This window comes from Bicyclus anynana, chromosome 3, assembly GCF_947172395.1.
Source record: "Bicyclus anynana chromosome 3, ilBicAnyn1.1, whole genome shotgun sequence".
NCBI lineage: Eukaryota > Metazoa > Arthropoda > Insecta > Lepidoptera > Nymphalidae > Bicyclus > Bicyclus anynana.
Window position 1 is genome coordinate 13,781,217 of NC_069085.1, and position 13,114 is coordinate 13,794,330.

A 13,114-nucleotide genomic window follows, 5' to 3' on the forward strand; every position below is an offset into this window, starting at 1 on the left:
GGATACGACGGGCGACCGGTCGTCCATTTAGGAGTCAAGAGGTTAATCCGGCTCTATCCGTTCTTAGCGGATGTCTACTACCTATGAAGTACCTCCCTACCAAGTTTAACTTTTTACATCAAGCGGTTATCGAGATTTCGTGAAGAATGACTTTCGCATTTATATATTAACACACTTGCATCGACGTTCGTAGTGCGTATGCTTAGTACTATGGCGTCTCCGATGCCCACGTCCGATAGACGCCTACGTTGGAGGAATGTCACTCACACTGGCTATTTATAGCAATCTATTATTTACCAATATAGACTAAGAGCCAGCGACCGCCAGACCTTGGTTGTTTTATAAAAGCTGAAAGTTTTTCAGCTCATGCTGAAAAATGCTTCAGCTCATGCTCAATAACGCTGTCGTTCATTTTGTGACGTCATGGTGATACTTGATTTCAATAAAAGGAACAAACGTCAAACTGATTAATAACTAATAGTTTTGTTGTTGTAGTATTAATGTGACGTATCTATACTAATATAATAAAGCTGAAGAGTTTGTTTGTTTGTTTGTTTGATTGAACACGCTAATCTCTGGAACTACTGGTCCGATTTGAAAAATTATTTCAGTGTTAGATAGCCTATTTAGGAAGGCTATAGGCTATATATTATCCCTGTATTCCTACATGAACGGGAACCACGCGGGTGAAACCGCGCGGCGTCAGCTAGTTTGTAATATTATTAAGTAGCTCATTCTAAAAGACGTCTCACTCTTTCTCAGGTACTGTTCCTGCCTATGGTGGTGTATGTTCCTGCTTTAGCATTTAATCAATGTAAGTTATCTAAACTATTACTTATCATAAAAATGATTTGATTGTTACGAATGGACTTCAAAAGTACTGAACCGAATTTAAAAATTGGTTCACCATTTGAAAGCTATATTATCAGCGAGTAACACATACCATACTTTATTTCCGTATTCCCACGGGTATGGAAACAACGTGGGTGAAGACTCGGGGTTCTACTTTATTTGATAAACGAACTGCTATTCATACTACAAAAATCCGTTTGATAAAAACGATAACGTTGATTTTTTTTTAATTTTCAGTGACGGGTTTTAATGTTTTTGCGGTCGGTGGTGCTATGGTTGCGATATGTGGACTGTATACAGTATTAGTAAGTACGTTTATACTTATACGTTTTTTTATTAGACATAAAAGACATTTCAATTTCACGTTTCCATCCATAAATCTATTTTTATAGTTATATTTGAAAAAAAAAAATTTTTTAGGACAAACACAAACACACACACTATACACAGGAGACAACAAAAAGAAAGAAAAAAAAGATTTAATATACAAAAAGTAATAATTTGAAAATATAATCAATAAATCTAATAAAAATTATGTGTGTGGTACTAAAATGGTCACTACTAGTGGTGGATCCACCATTCAGTAATAAGTAGGTAAGGTTTAATTTTTATCGGAAAAATGAAACTTTGTTAGCGGAAATGAGCGGGATTTTGTGCGTTATGATCGGCTGTTTTATGAAAGTAATTTTTTACCCTAAGCAATATCGCAAACGCATAAACGTCATAACATTCTTGAATTAAGACAGCAAAATTGTTAAAATAGAATGAACAAATTCCTAATTCTATGATAAGTTTCAATGTAATAGTACAAAAATGTTTTCCTGTAAAATTTGGTTTTTGTCGGCTATGGTAATCCAGAGGTTATGGGTCGATTTATTTTGAATTCTCCATTGAAACGACGTCAAACGAATTTAATTATAATATAACTAGCTGACCGCGCGCGGTTTCACCCGCGTGGTTCCCGTTCCCTTAGGAATGTGGGGATAAAATATAGCCTATAGCCTTCCTCGATAAATGGGCTATCTAACACTGAAAGAATTTTTCAAATCGGAACAGTAGTTCCTGAGATTAGCGCGTTCAATCAAACAAACAAACAAACAAACTCTTCAGCTTTATAATATTAGTATAGATTTACGGAAGATGATGTACTTAAAAAGGTGCTGATAGACCATTCACTTGTAATGATCATTCGTGCGAATCACATCACAAAATAGTACGACAACATTTTAACGAGCATCCTATCGAGCGGTCTGGTGAGCATTCTAGCGAGCAGATTTGCTTGGAAAGAATATCGTTGACGAGTATCGAATAGAGCGTTCGCTAGAATTCTCAAGTTTGCCTGGTTCGGCTTGTTGTTCAGTTCGACAAATATAAAAACGGCAAATGCACGATGTTCTGTTACAAGTGAAAACTCAAGTCTATCATCATCATCATCATCATGTCAACCGATGGACGTCCACTGCAGGATATTGGCTTTCTGTAGGGACTTCCAAACATCACGAGACTGAGCCGCCTGCATCCAGCGAATACCTGCGACTCGCTTGATGATGTCTGTCCACCTGATGGGGGGCGGACCAACAATGCGCTTTCTGGTGCGGGGTCGCCATTCCAGCACCTTGGGACCCCAACAGCCATCAGCTCTTCGAACTATGTGCCCCGCCCATTGCCACTTCAGCTTCGTGACACGTTGAGCTATGTCGGTGACTTTGGTTCTTCTACGGATTTCTGATTCGATCACGCAGAGATATTCCTAGCATAGCTCGTTCCATCGCCTGCTGTGTGATTCTGAGCCTTCTTAACAGGCCCATAGTTAGCGACCAAGTCTCGGAACTGGCAACACGCTCTGTTCGAAGATTTTTGCCTTCGGGGACTGAGGAATTTCAGACGAAAAGATATCGCGAAGTTTCTCGAATGCGGCCCAGCCGAGTTGGATCTAGTTTATCAGAACCTTAAAATTATAAAAAATTAAAAACGGTACTTAAATAGCGGATTTTTTAAGAGTTTATTTTTTTTCCTTTAGAGGAAAACGGCTCATTATTTATGATGTGTGTTGTCAGGGTGGTCTCCGCGCGGTGGTGTGGACGGACTCGGTGCAGACGGGCGTGATGTTCATCGGCGTGCTGCTGGTGGCGGCAGCAGGCACGCTGGCTGTTGGCGGCGTTGACGCGGTACTCGGCATCGCCAGCGAGTCCGGGCGACTTGAGCTGTCCAAGTGAGATTCCCTTTATAACCGACTTTAAAAAAGGAGGATTTTTTTATTCTTTATAAGCTAGCCCTTGACTACAATCTCACCTGTAAGTGATGATGCAATCTAAGATGGGAGCGGACTAACTTGTTAGAGGGAGGAAAAATCCTTTCGGTTTCTACACGATATTGTACCGTGACGTTAAATCGCTTGACGGTACGTCTTATACCTGCCAAACGAGGATCAATTAAGAAAACCTAAATCGGGCGAGCTGCGGATCGAACCCAGGACCTCCATCTTGAAAATCCACCGCACATACCACTGCGCCACGGAGGACGTCAATTCGGAGGTCGGATGGTTAATTCGTATCGTTCGTGCTATGTTTGTCGATTAATATTAAAAAGATCCTTATTTAAACATCTTATTATTATCATTATTATTAACCCATATTCGGCTCACTGTTTAGCTCGAGTCTCCTCTCAGATTGAGAGGGGTTAGGAAATAGTCCACCACGCTGGCCCAATGCGGATTGGCAGACTTCACACACGCAGAGAATTAAGAAAATTCTCTGGTATGCAGGATACCTCACGATATTTTTCCTTCACCGTTTAAGACACGTGATATTTAATTTCTTAAAATGCACTCAACTGAAAAGTTGGAGGTGCATGCATCGATCGATGATCGTTGACTATTTATATCCGCATTTGTATGGCTTGGATTTTGATAGTATAAAATTCATTTTACATGCTCAAAATATACATCGATATGGTCTATTGTTAACATTAGATAGGTAGTTATTACATATGTATGATTATGTTCAAACGGATTAACATAAGTCAGCGTGTGTCAGTGAACTTAAAATTTGCATAAATGTCCAGTACTTTTGATAATTTAATATTATCATCTAATGAATGATTTCTCATGTTAAAAAGGCGTGTGAATTATTATATTGCTTTATTTTAAACTTAAAATAAATTAACAATGGTTTAGTTAATGTACACTTATTATACTTACTGTATATTTAGTTGCATACAATTGTTTTATCAGTTTTTATCTTGATCGATTAAAGCGTCGAGCACACTAATGCATTGGTTGCGCTCTGCTTTTAATATCATCAACGTATAGTAATCTTATATGACAGACGTCCACCGTAGAACGTAGGACCGCCTTCTATAGAGATTTTCTAAGTCTCTAGCCCTTATTCGCACGATAGCTTTTTATAAGGGATGTTAAAAAAGCGTTCAAATGCAACAAATGTATTCACACCAAGTATATGTTTTTAATACACACGACAGCGTTTTTAAAACACGACGCTGGAAATAGACCTTCATTTTAACTTTATACTATATTTGAACGCTTTTTTAACGTCCGTTAAAAAAACTCTGGTGCGAATGAGGGCAATAATATCATGGTTCTGACTAGGTTTACATCAGGCAACTCTTTGCAGCCCATTCGATGTCGTCTATCTATTGGACGCTATGGCCATTATGTATGCCCTATAGTGCCACTTTGCCTTTCAATATTTTGTTAAGGTAGCTATGTTGGTAATACTGGTATCTTCTCACTTCTGATACGATTATGCAGGGATACTCTGCTATCTTTTTTAGTTAAATGTCGGTCTTTGTAAGAATCTACTTGATTTGTTAAGCAGAGACCGAACCTCATTTTCTATCGCCTAACGAGTGAGGTTCTTAAAATGTTTATAGATACATGTCGTCATGATTTGACTTTGGCGGTACATCTCAATCTTCCAAAATTGCCTTAAATGGTGTAACCCTACCAGCTTGCTCCGATTTTCGGTACCTCGGATCGCTTTTTCAAAACGATGGCAATGTGGACCGAGACGTGAAAAGTAGAATGAATGCGGGATGGATGAAATGGCGACAGGTCTCAGGTGTACTATGTGACCCGCGAATGCCTCTTAGACTTAAGGGTAAAATATACAAAACGGTTGTAAGACCTGTCGTGCTGTATGGATCAGAATGTTGGGCGGTGAAAGGGACGGATAGTAAACGAATGCATGTGAACGAAATGCGTATGTTGAGATGGATGTGTGGTGTGACAAGAATAGATAAAATGAGGAATGAGTATATAAGAGGAAGTCTGAAGGTGGCGCCAGTGACAGAAAAATTGAGGAGTAGAAGGTTAGCTTGGTATGGACATGTAATGCATAGAGAGGAAAGTCATATTACTAGAAAATTGTTGAATGTGCAAGTGGAAGGTCATAAGAGGAGAGGAAGGCCAAAGAAGAGATGGTTGGATTGTGTGAAAGAGGACATGTGTGTAAAAGGATGATGAGTTGACAAGTAATAGAGACGAATGGAAAAGATTGACATATTTTTCCGACCCCACTTAAGTGGGATAAGGGTAAGGAGATGATGATGATGTCGTCATGATTTATTTTATTAGAGGCCAACACTTTTTTGGACAGTCTCAGATTTTGCTTTAGGAAATAAGGTGTTAAGGCATCCTTTGTGATTGATGTCCGATGTGGCTGTCTCATTAATTACTACTTGCAAAAATACATAAAAGGGCATTTCCTACCTCTTTTATTAGATGGATGCAGGCGGCGCAGGATCGTGATGTTTGGAAGTCCCTACAAAAAGCCTATGTCCTGCAGAGGACGTCCTTGATATGATGCTGATACGATGCTGATGATGATGACATGTCCTAAGCATGTTTTTTTTGTTTGTAGTTGGAGTTTTTCACCATACGAGCGTCAGACGGGATGGGGTGCCGTGGTCGGAGGGTTCTTGTATTGGACTTGTTTCAACTCCGTCAATCAAACCATGGTTCAGCGGTATATTGCCCTGCCTTCTAAGAGGAAAGCAATCACGTAAGTATTTGTCTTTATTAAATCTCTTCATTGAAATCATTAAATCCATTTTTGTTTTGTTGTGTAGAAAATGATCAAGGGAGTAGATTGAACCTATATTATAGGTACAATGAATTGGAACATCAGTACTCGCAAGAAATCTGGATCGTGTTTGTACCAAATTTATGGAGAAGTCGGGTGTCTATACTTCAAGTTTAATTTTGATTAATACCTCATTAGCATCTAATAACATACTCTATTTTTACGACTGAGCTCTATCTCAGTTATAAAAGTCACTTTTTTTACGAATCGAATACGATCTTTGATGTACCTATCTCGTTGCGTATTTGCCAAGTTACCAAACTAGTGCTTCAAAATTACGAGATGGCGTAACAACGAAGAACGCAAAAGCACTATATTTCTTTTAATCCGATATTTATCATTACAGTGCGCTGGCCATATTCTGTATCGGCGCAATCCTGGCCATATCTCTGTGCGTGTGGTGCGGTCTGACCGCCTGGGGGGCCTGGGTGCTGGGGGGCTGTGACCCCGGGGGCGTGCCCCTGGTTGACGACCGGCTCCTGCCCGCATTTGTTACCTACGTGGCTAAAGTGCAGCATCTGCCGGGCCTTTCTGGAGTGTTCCTCGCTGGTGTTTTTGGTGCTGGATTGAGGTATGTATGATAATGTTTATTGTTTGAAAGCATGCATAAATTAAAGGCCGCGCTTAACTGATTGGCTACTCTGTCTAATGGTTAATCCGGCACTGTTTAGGTTACACTAGATTTATTAAGATTTGGCTAGTTTACAGCACTAGGGTTAATATAGTAAGTAAGTATTAATAGGGCTAATTTTACATGTTTGGTTCCCAGTTCGCTGTCAGCAGTATTAAACGCGTGTGCGCTGGTAGCCGTGGAGGACATAATGCGCGGCTGGCTGCGCCTGCGCTTGCGCCCGCTCACGGAGGGCATCCTGGCGCGCTCCGTCACCGCCGCCCTCGCCGTGCTCTCTGTGGTGATGCTCATCGTCATAGAGAAGCTTGGAGGTGTCCTTGGTGAGTTTCGTTGTCATCAACCCATATTCGGCTCACTGCTGAGCTCGAGCCTCCTCTCAGAATGAGAGGGGTTAGGCCAATAGTCCACCACGCTGGCCCAATGCGGATTGGCAGACTTCACACACGCAGAGAATTAAAATAATTCTCTGGTATGCAGGTTTCCTCACGATGTTTTCCTTCACCGATTGAGACACGTGACATTTAATTTCTTAAAATGAAAAGTTAGAGGTGAATGCCCCGGACGGATTCGAACCCGCATCCTCCTTAATCGGAGATAGAGGTCATATCCACTGGGCTATCACGTGCTTGGTGAGTTTATCTACTAGATATCATCTTGGAACTATGTGGCTCCCCATTATTCAGCTTCGCGACTCGTCGAGCTATGTCGGTGACTTAGGTTCTTTACGTATATCTTCACTTTTGATTTGATCACGCAGAAAAACTCCAAACATAGCTGGCTCGATCGCCCGCTGAGTGACTCTGAGCCTGCTTATGAGGGACAAAATTTGCATCTTAACTGTTCGAATGCTTCACGCTCTGAGTAATTTTTGACGAAAAGATATCGTAGGAGTGATAAATATCATAACTGTGTTCGGTTTTTAGATCGTGCGTGGCTCTGTTTATCCGTGAGGGTATCAGCTGAAAATCAGTGCTGTATGCACCAGCAATTGCCTGGATCATGCAGCAAAATGCTGAGCTGGTACCTTTTTCAAGGTTGTGCCAAACACGACAGTGTGGTGTTTGATGCTTCTACTACTTGAGTTTTGGTCTTGTCTTGCTCAGGTGGTTGAGGCATCGGACGCTGCATCGGTGCTTCGGCATTGTGGTGTGTGGCAAAATTTTAAAACGTTTTTTGTTTCTTCTTTCTTTCTTTCTTTTCTTTCTTCAAGACCAATAAGGCATTTCTCAATACAGGTGTAGCGACTGCGCTGTCAGCGATCGCAGCCAGCGCCACGTGCGGCATCTTCACGCTTAAACGTTTTTGCTTTCTTTCTTTTCTTTCTTCAAGACCAATAAGGCAGTTAATTCTCAATACAGGTGTAGCGACTGCGCTGTCAGCGCTCGCAGCCAGCGCCACGTGCGGCATCTTCACGCTTAAACGTTTTTTCTTTCTTTCTTTTCTTTCTTCAAGACCAATGAGGCAGTTATTTCTCAATGCAGGTGTAGCGACTGCGCTGTCAGCGATCGCAGCGAGCGCCACGTGCGGCATCTTCACGCTGGGCATGGCGTGCTGGTGGGTGGGGCCGCGCGGCGCCATCGCAGGCGCCGTGGCGGGCGCGCTGCTGGCCGGCACCGTGTCCATGGGCACGCAGACCGCCGCCGCCGCCGGCCTGCGCGCCCCGCCGCTGAACATGACCATGGAGTGCGCTTACAACTCCTCGTTCGTCCCTGGTAGTGATTTCGTAAGTATATCTTGTTATTATTATGACTTTGACCCATACTCGTAAGCCAAGTGTTATTCGATCGATGCGTAAATGATCTGACTAGATCTTACGAGTCGCAGATAGGCGCTGGGTTTACCTTGTTTTTTGAAAAAAAAAACGATAGGCTATATATTTGCGGCCTTGTCTTTGAGACTTTAGGCCCATGGTCAACAGTTATAAAAAATTTTTCAATGCTGACAAATTGGTCCATGCGTCAGGTGACCCAAGAGCTGACGCTTATTTGGCCTTGCTATCCAGAGGGTTTACCTCTTATATTAATATTATTATATATTGGGTACCTTGCCTCTGGGTGAACAATTAGATAGTGTGTGTTTGTTATAATTATTTTATTTATTATAAATATAGGCCATGTCCTGCAATGAAAATAAAAGCCACTAAACCTCATTGTCAGTTAATGGTTTTTCTTCGTACAGGGTTGGTTGAATTTATCTTCCGAAAACGCAGAATTAATGATTATGCCAACTATACTTATTGTTAGGTGTGAAATTATTTATACCTTCATTTTTATTTTGTTTGTTGATAAATGCAATGCACGTCGTGTACGGCTTAAATATAGTTTGTGCAGTTAAATGCTAACTTGTTGAATAAAATATACATAATACACTACTTATTTACAGGATCCCAACACAGTGTTCCCTCTCTTCCGAGTCTCCTACCACTGGATAGCACCGCTGGGACTCTTCGCCACTCTGTTCGTGGGCGCAACCGTCGGATGGTTCTTCGACCAAAGAGACGCAACCAAGATGGACGCTGAACTGTTCACGCCGGTGGTGTGGAGGCTCTTGCCTCAAGAAGCTCACACCAACAGTGGAATGACCAGAAGAAGTATTAACACTAAAGACGTTGATGCACCCACACCGTGCGCTCCTCTGATAATAGGCCAGGTTCCGGATAAGGTAAATTTTGGATATTTTTGTTATTTTGTAACAGTAAAGGGGATATCCGAAATTGAGCCCACTTTTCAGTACGGTACGGAGATGAAAAATTTACTAATAATCTATACTAATATTATAAAGCTGAAGAGTTTGTTTGTTTGTTTTTTTGTTAGTTTGTTTGATTGAACGCGCTAATCTCAGGAACTAGTGGTCCGATTTGAAAAAATCTTTCAGTGTTAGATAGCCCATTTATCGAGGATTATAATTGTTTCATTTGGGCCCGATATTTGTATGGAGACTAGATTTCTCCTTTGGTTTTACTTTTATAAGTAAATACGCTACAATTTCAAGGGCTAGTTTTACCACCGTTTTCTGACAGGTACCAAAGTGCCGTATATACTCGTAGCTTTTTCACAAGTTTTGTCTTTATCAAGTGACAAAATTTTTGTTCATACTACCCGTATCAGAAGTTGGTGAACCTGGCCCTAAAAACTGTAACGTAAAGTAAAAAATGTTTTTTAAATTTTCGCGAATCAACTACAGCAAATTTCTTTAAGTTTCTTTTTTTTTTGCAGATTGAAATGAACGGCGAGACAAGTAGGTGATATGCCACCATAATAATAAGCAGTAATTCGAATATCTATACATACTTAAGTAATAAGTATTGTAAGCTTAACAATTTTAAGTTTTGAATCGTTGTCGATTATACTTTAAAAGTATTGTCAAATCAGTATATTCTATGTACTTAAGCATTATGGACCTAAATTGGTAAATATTTTGTAGGTATATTATGATGTATGTAAAGTGTCATATAAGGGCGCCTTTACATATTATTATGAAGCTATGTTGGTTAGTGTTGTTCAATACACAATTAACTTGTTTATTTTTTAAGTAATTAGTAATTGTATAAAAGCATTCTTCTAATTAGAAATGAAAAATGGTGTTAAAACTACAAGACAATCTATTGAGTTCTTTTGAGTTTTGAAGACAATTAGGGGAAGCTGATGTTTGATATTATTTAGATATTCATTTCCATAGCTTAATTATAAACTAAACTAATAAAGGTTGGACATAGTATGTTATTAATAAAAATGTGATTATATAATTTTAAACAGAGGAATATTCTGTAAAAAAACAAAATACTGAAACAAAAAGTTAGTTATTAGCAGAAATGACAGCTAAGTGATGATATTTAATACACAGAACATAGAATGCTAAAGCTAACGCTCCTACAAACTAGTTAAGGATATTGGCCATGTCTGGGTAAGAATATAAGAAAAATATAAGAGCTTTTTGGGAAGATAGTAATATAGTAGCTGCATCTTAGACTAAAATTCATAGACGTTGCGGGGGCGCCCCCAATGGTCTCCTGGGGGTGCCCCTGGAACGTCTATGAATTCTACTGTTAGACAATCTTAGGCAAGCAATATCCCCTGATGTGGAGAGTGCATCGTCTCCACATCAGAGGTACTGCTTGCGTTAACTTAAGACAATATAAATATTTAGAATTTCCTTTCTTGTTTTCTCTGTGTCGAGTTTATGTGTTGGCAAAAAAATCAACAGTGGACCAATTATTCGTGTATGTATTAATCTAGGAAGTTTTTTTTATGTAGTCTGTCACATATTGTATGAGTTTTTCATCAGAAATTTTCTGACGTATGCCTGAAAGCGCTTAGCTCATATGACGTGTTCTAGAGCCGCATACTATTAGAATTCTGACGCATACTATTAGAATTCTGACGCATCCGAAATCCGTTTCTGCAGTGTTGACGGAAAACGAAATGTAGACGACGTTGACTTTAGCTGGGACCCTTTCATTGCCACGTCAGAAGTAAACGTTCAAGTAAATAAACCCAAATGTATCAGAATATAAATCTTATTGCTATTTAAATTATAACAAAAATTCAGTGAAGATCAATCCTGGATTAGCCTATAAGCTATTTAAGCAATTGCTTAGGGCATCCTGTCTAGGCAAGCCCTAGGGACTAGGTCTAGGCCCCTCTAGGGACCAGAGAAGACCGAGAAATGAATGAACACTCGAAACTTAAAGAAATTTTAAAATTCGTACATTTTACTCCGGGAGGGTAAAACACACACAGGTGAAGATTGCTAAGGGCACTGGAAGATACACAACAACTAAAATGTTTGTAACCGATGTTTATAGCTGCCACTGCGATTCTAATGCTGCCGATCGGATGCTAGTCTGACCAGAACGTTGAAGACGTGTTCTGTCTATTAATCTAGAAATTCAGAAATTAACTCTGACTCACACAAGCAGAATTTTTGGTGCTGTCAGAAATGTACAAAGAGACAAACTCTCGTAAATGCGGCCGGTCTTATGATGTGTGGTTGTTAGGAAATTGTATATTTTAACGCTCGATGTTATCAGGATATCGAAATACTTCATTCTTCATTATATTCTAGTTATATAATTAGTTAAGAATATTTTTCGAATAACTTTTCATATATTCTACAGTATGTACCTGATGTTATGTAGGTATAATATCTATAAGAAATGGATTTATGTATATTAAGATATTTATTGTATTTTGATAACGTTTATTTATTTAACATTTATAAGGTATTTGTAAAATAGTTTATTAAATATATTGTTAAATAAATTGAATATACATCACAGTTATTTATTATTTCTGACCCTTCCATTTCAATAATTGAAAATGTAATGGTAACTCTGGTTTAGTCAACAATATTAGACTGAGATTCGTTACTTAGCTCTCATTCGAGAGTTTTTTTAACGGACGTTAAAAAAGCGTTTAAATATAGTATGAAGTTAAATGAAGGTCTATTTACAACGCCCAAAATTGAAAATGCAACACTGCTCGTAAAAAAGCGTCACATTTTTAAAACGCTGACATATACTTGGGTTTCCACCGAATCGAAGGCTTTCTCATAGTCCACAAACGCTAAGCAAAGTGACTGGTTATACTCGTGAGTCTTCTGTATAACCTGCCGCAGCGTATGGATGTGGTCTATGATACTAAAGCCTTTTCGGAAACCGGCTTGTTCGGGAGGCTGGAAGTCGTCAAACCTATTAGCGAGACGATTCGTAATGACTCTCGAGAACAATTTGTAAACATGGCTTAGCAGCGAGATGGGTCTATAATTCTTCAGCAAGGTGTTGTCACCTTTTTTGAAGAACAGAACCACCACGCTCCTATGCCACGCCTCAGGCATCGTGCCTTCGTGAATGACGGAATTGAACAATCGCTGAAGGACTTTAAGTATCGGTTTTCCACCCGCTTTCAGGAGTTCTGCTGTGATTCCGTCCTCACCTGGCGCCTTATTGTTCTTCAGGTGTTTGAGAGCCACACTAATCTCGTATAGGCTGACGTCCGGGATATCTTCGGTATAGTGTCGGGTCAACTTGGCTCTGGGGTCTTTAGCCAAATTGGCAACAGGCTGCTGAGTAGTCGTGTATGCTGTCCATAGAACTTCTCGACCTCACTACGAATTGTTTATTTAACCATAATAGCATTTCTTAAATATTTGTAATCAAGTAGGTACAAGGTATATTATGTATTCTGTAAACGTGCGACAATTTCGTCGTCCAACTTTTGGAAGTTATAAAATTGTTCCGGCGCTGCGAGGGGAAGACGGGGTATGCGGGGAAGGCGTAAATACAGGTGGTGCAGTTAGCGGGGCGCGTGATTTACATTCGGCGCGCTATTAAAAGTTTTGTAAAGTTGTGTCTATTTGTACAACCAGTGACGTGCACAAGGTTTTTAGCTAGGGTAGGTATTACATTATTATTTGCAACCCATATTCAGCTAACTGTTGAGCACGAGTCTCCTCTCAGAATGAAAGGAGTTAGGCTAATAGTCCACCACGCTGACTCTGTCTGTCACTTACATAGAGAATTAAGAAACTT

General features: G+C 39.9%; 1 protein-coding gene across 1 annotated transcript in view; it reads left to right on the forward strand.

Annotated features, from left to right (window-relative positions):
• LOC112058283 (sodium-coupled monocarboxylate transporter 1) overlaps positions 1-11,860 on the forward strand; it is a 30,433-nt gene extending 18,573 nt beyond the window's left edge. Inside the window, exons 5-13 of the mRNA XM_024098998.2 lie at positions 763-814; positions 1,090-1,157; positions 2,910-3,064; positions 5,733-5,873; positions 6,301-6,525; positions 6,724-6,905; positions 8,067-8,308; positions 8,968-9,246; positions 9,801-11,860. Coding sequence (XP_023954766.2) covers positions 763-814; positions 1,090-1,157; positions 2,910-3,064; positions 5,733-5,873; positions 6,301-6,525; positions 6,724-6,905; positions 8,067-8,308; positions 8,968-9,246; positions 9,801-9,830 — 1,374 coding nt within the window. The 3' untranslated portion in view covers positions 9,831-11,860. The remainder of the gene's footprint in view (positions 1-762; positions 815-1,089; positions 1,158-2,909; positions 3,065-5,732; positions 5,874-6,300; positions 6,526-6,723; positions 6,906-8,066; positions 8,309-8,967; positions 9,247-9,800) is intronic.
• Positions 11,861-13,114: the final 1,254 nt, after the last annotated feature.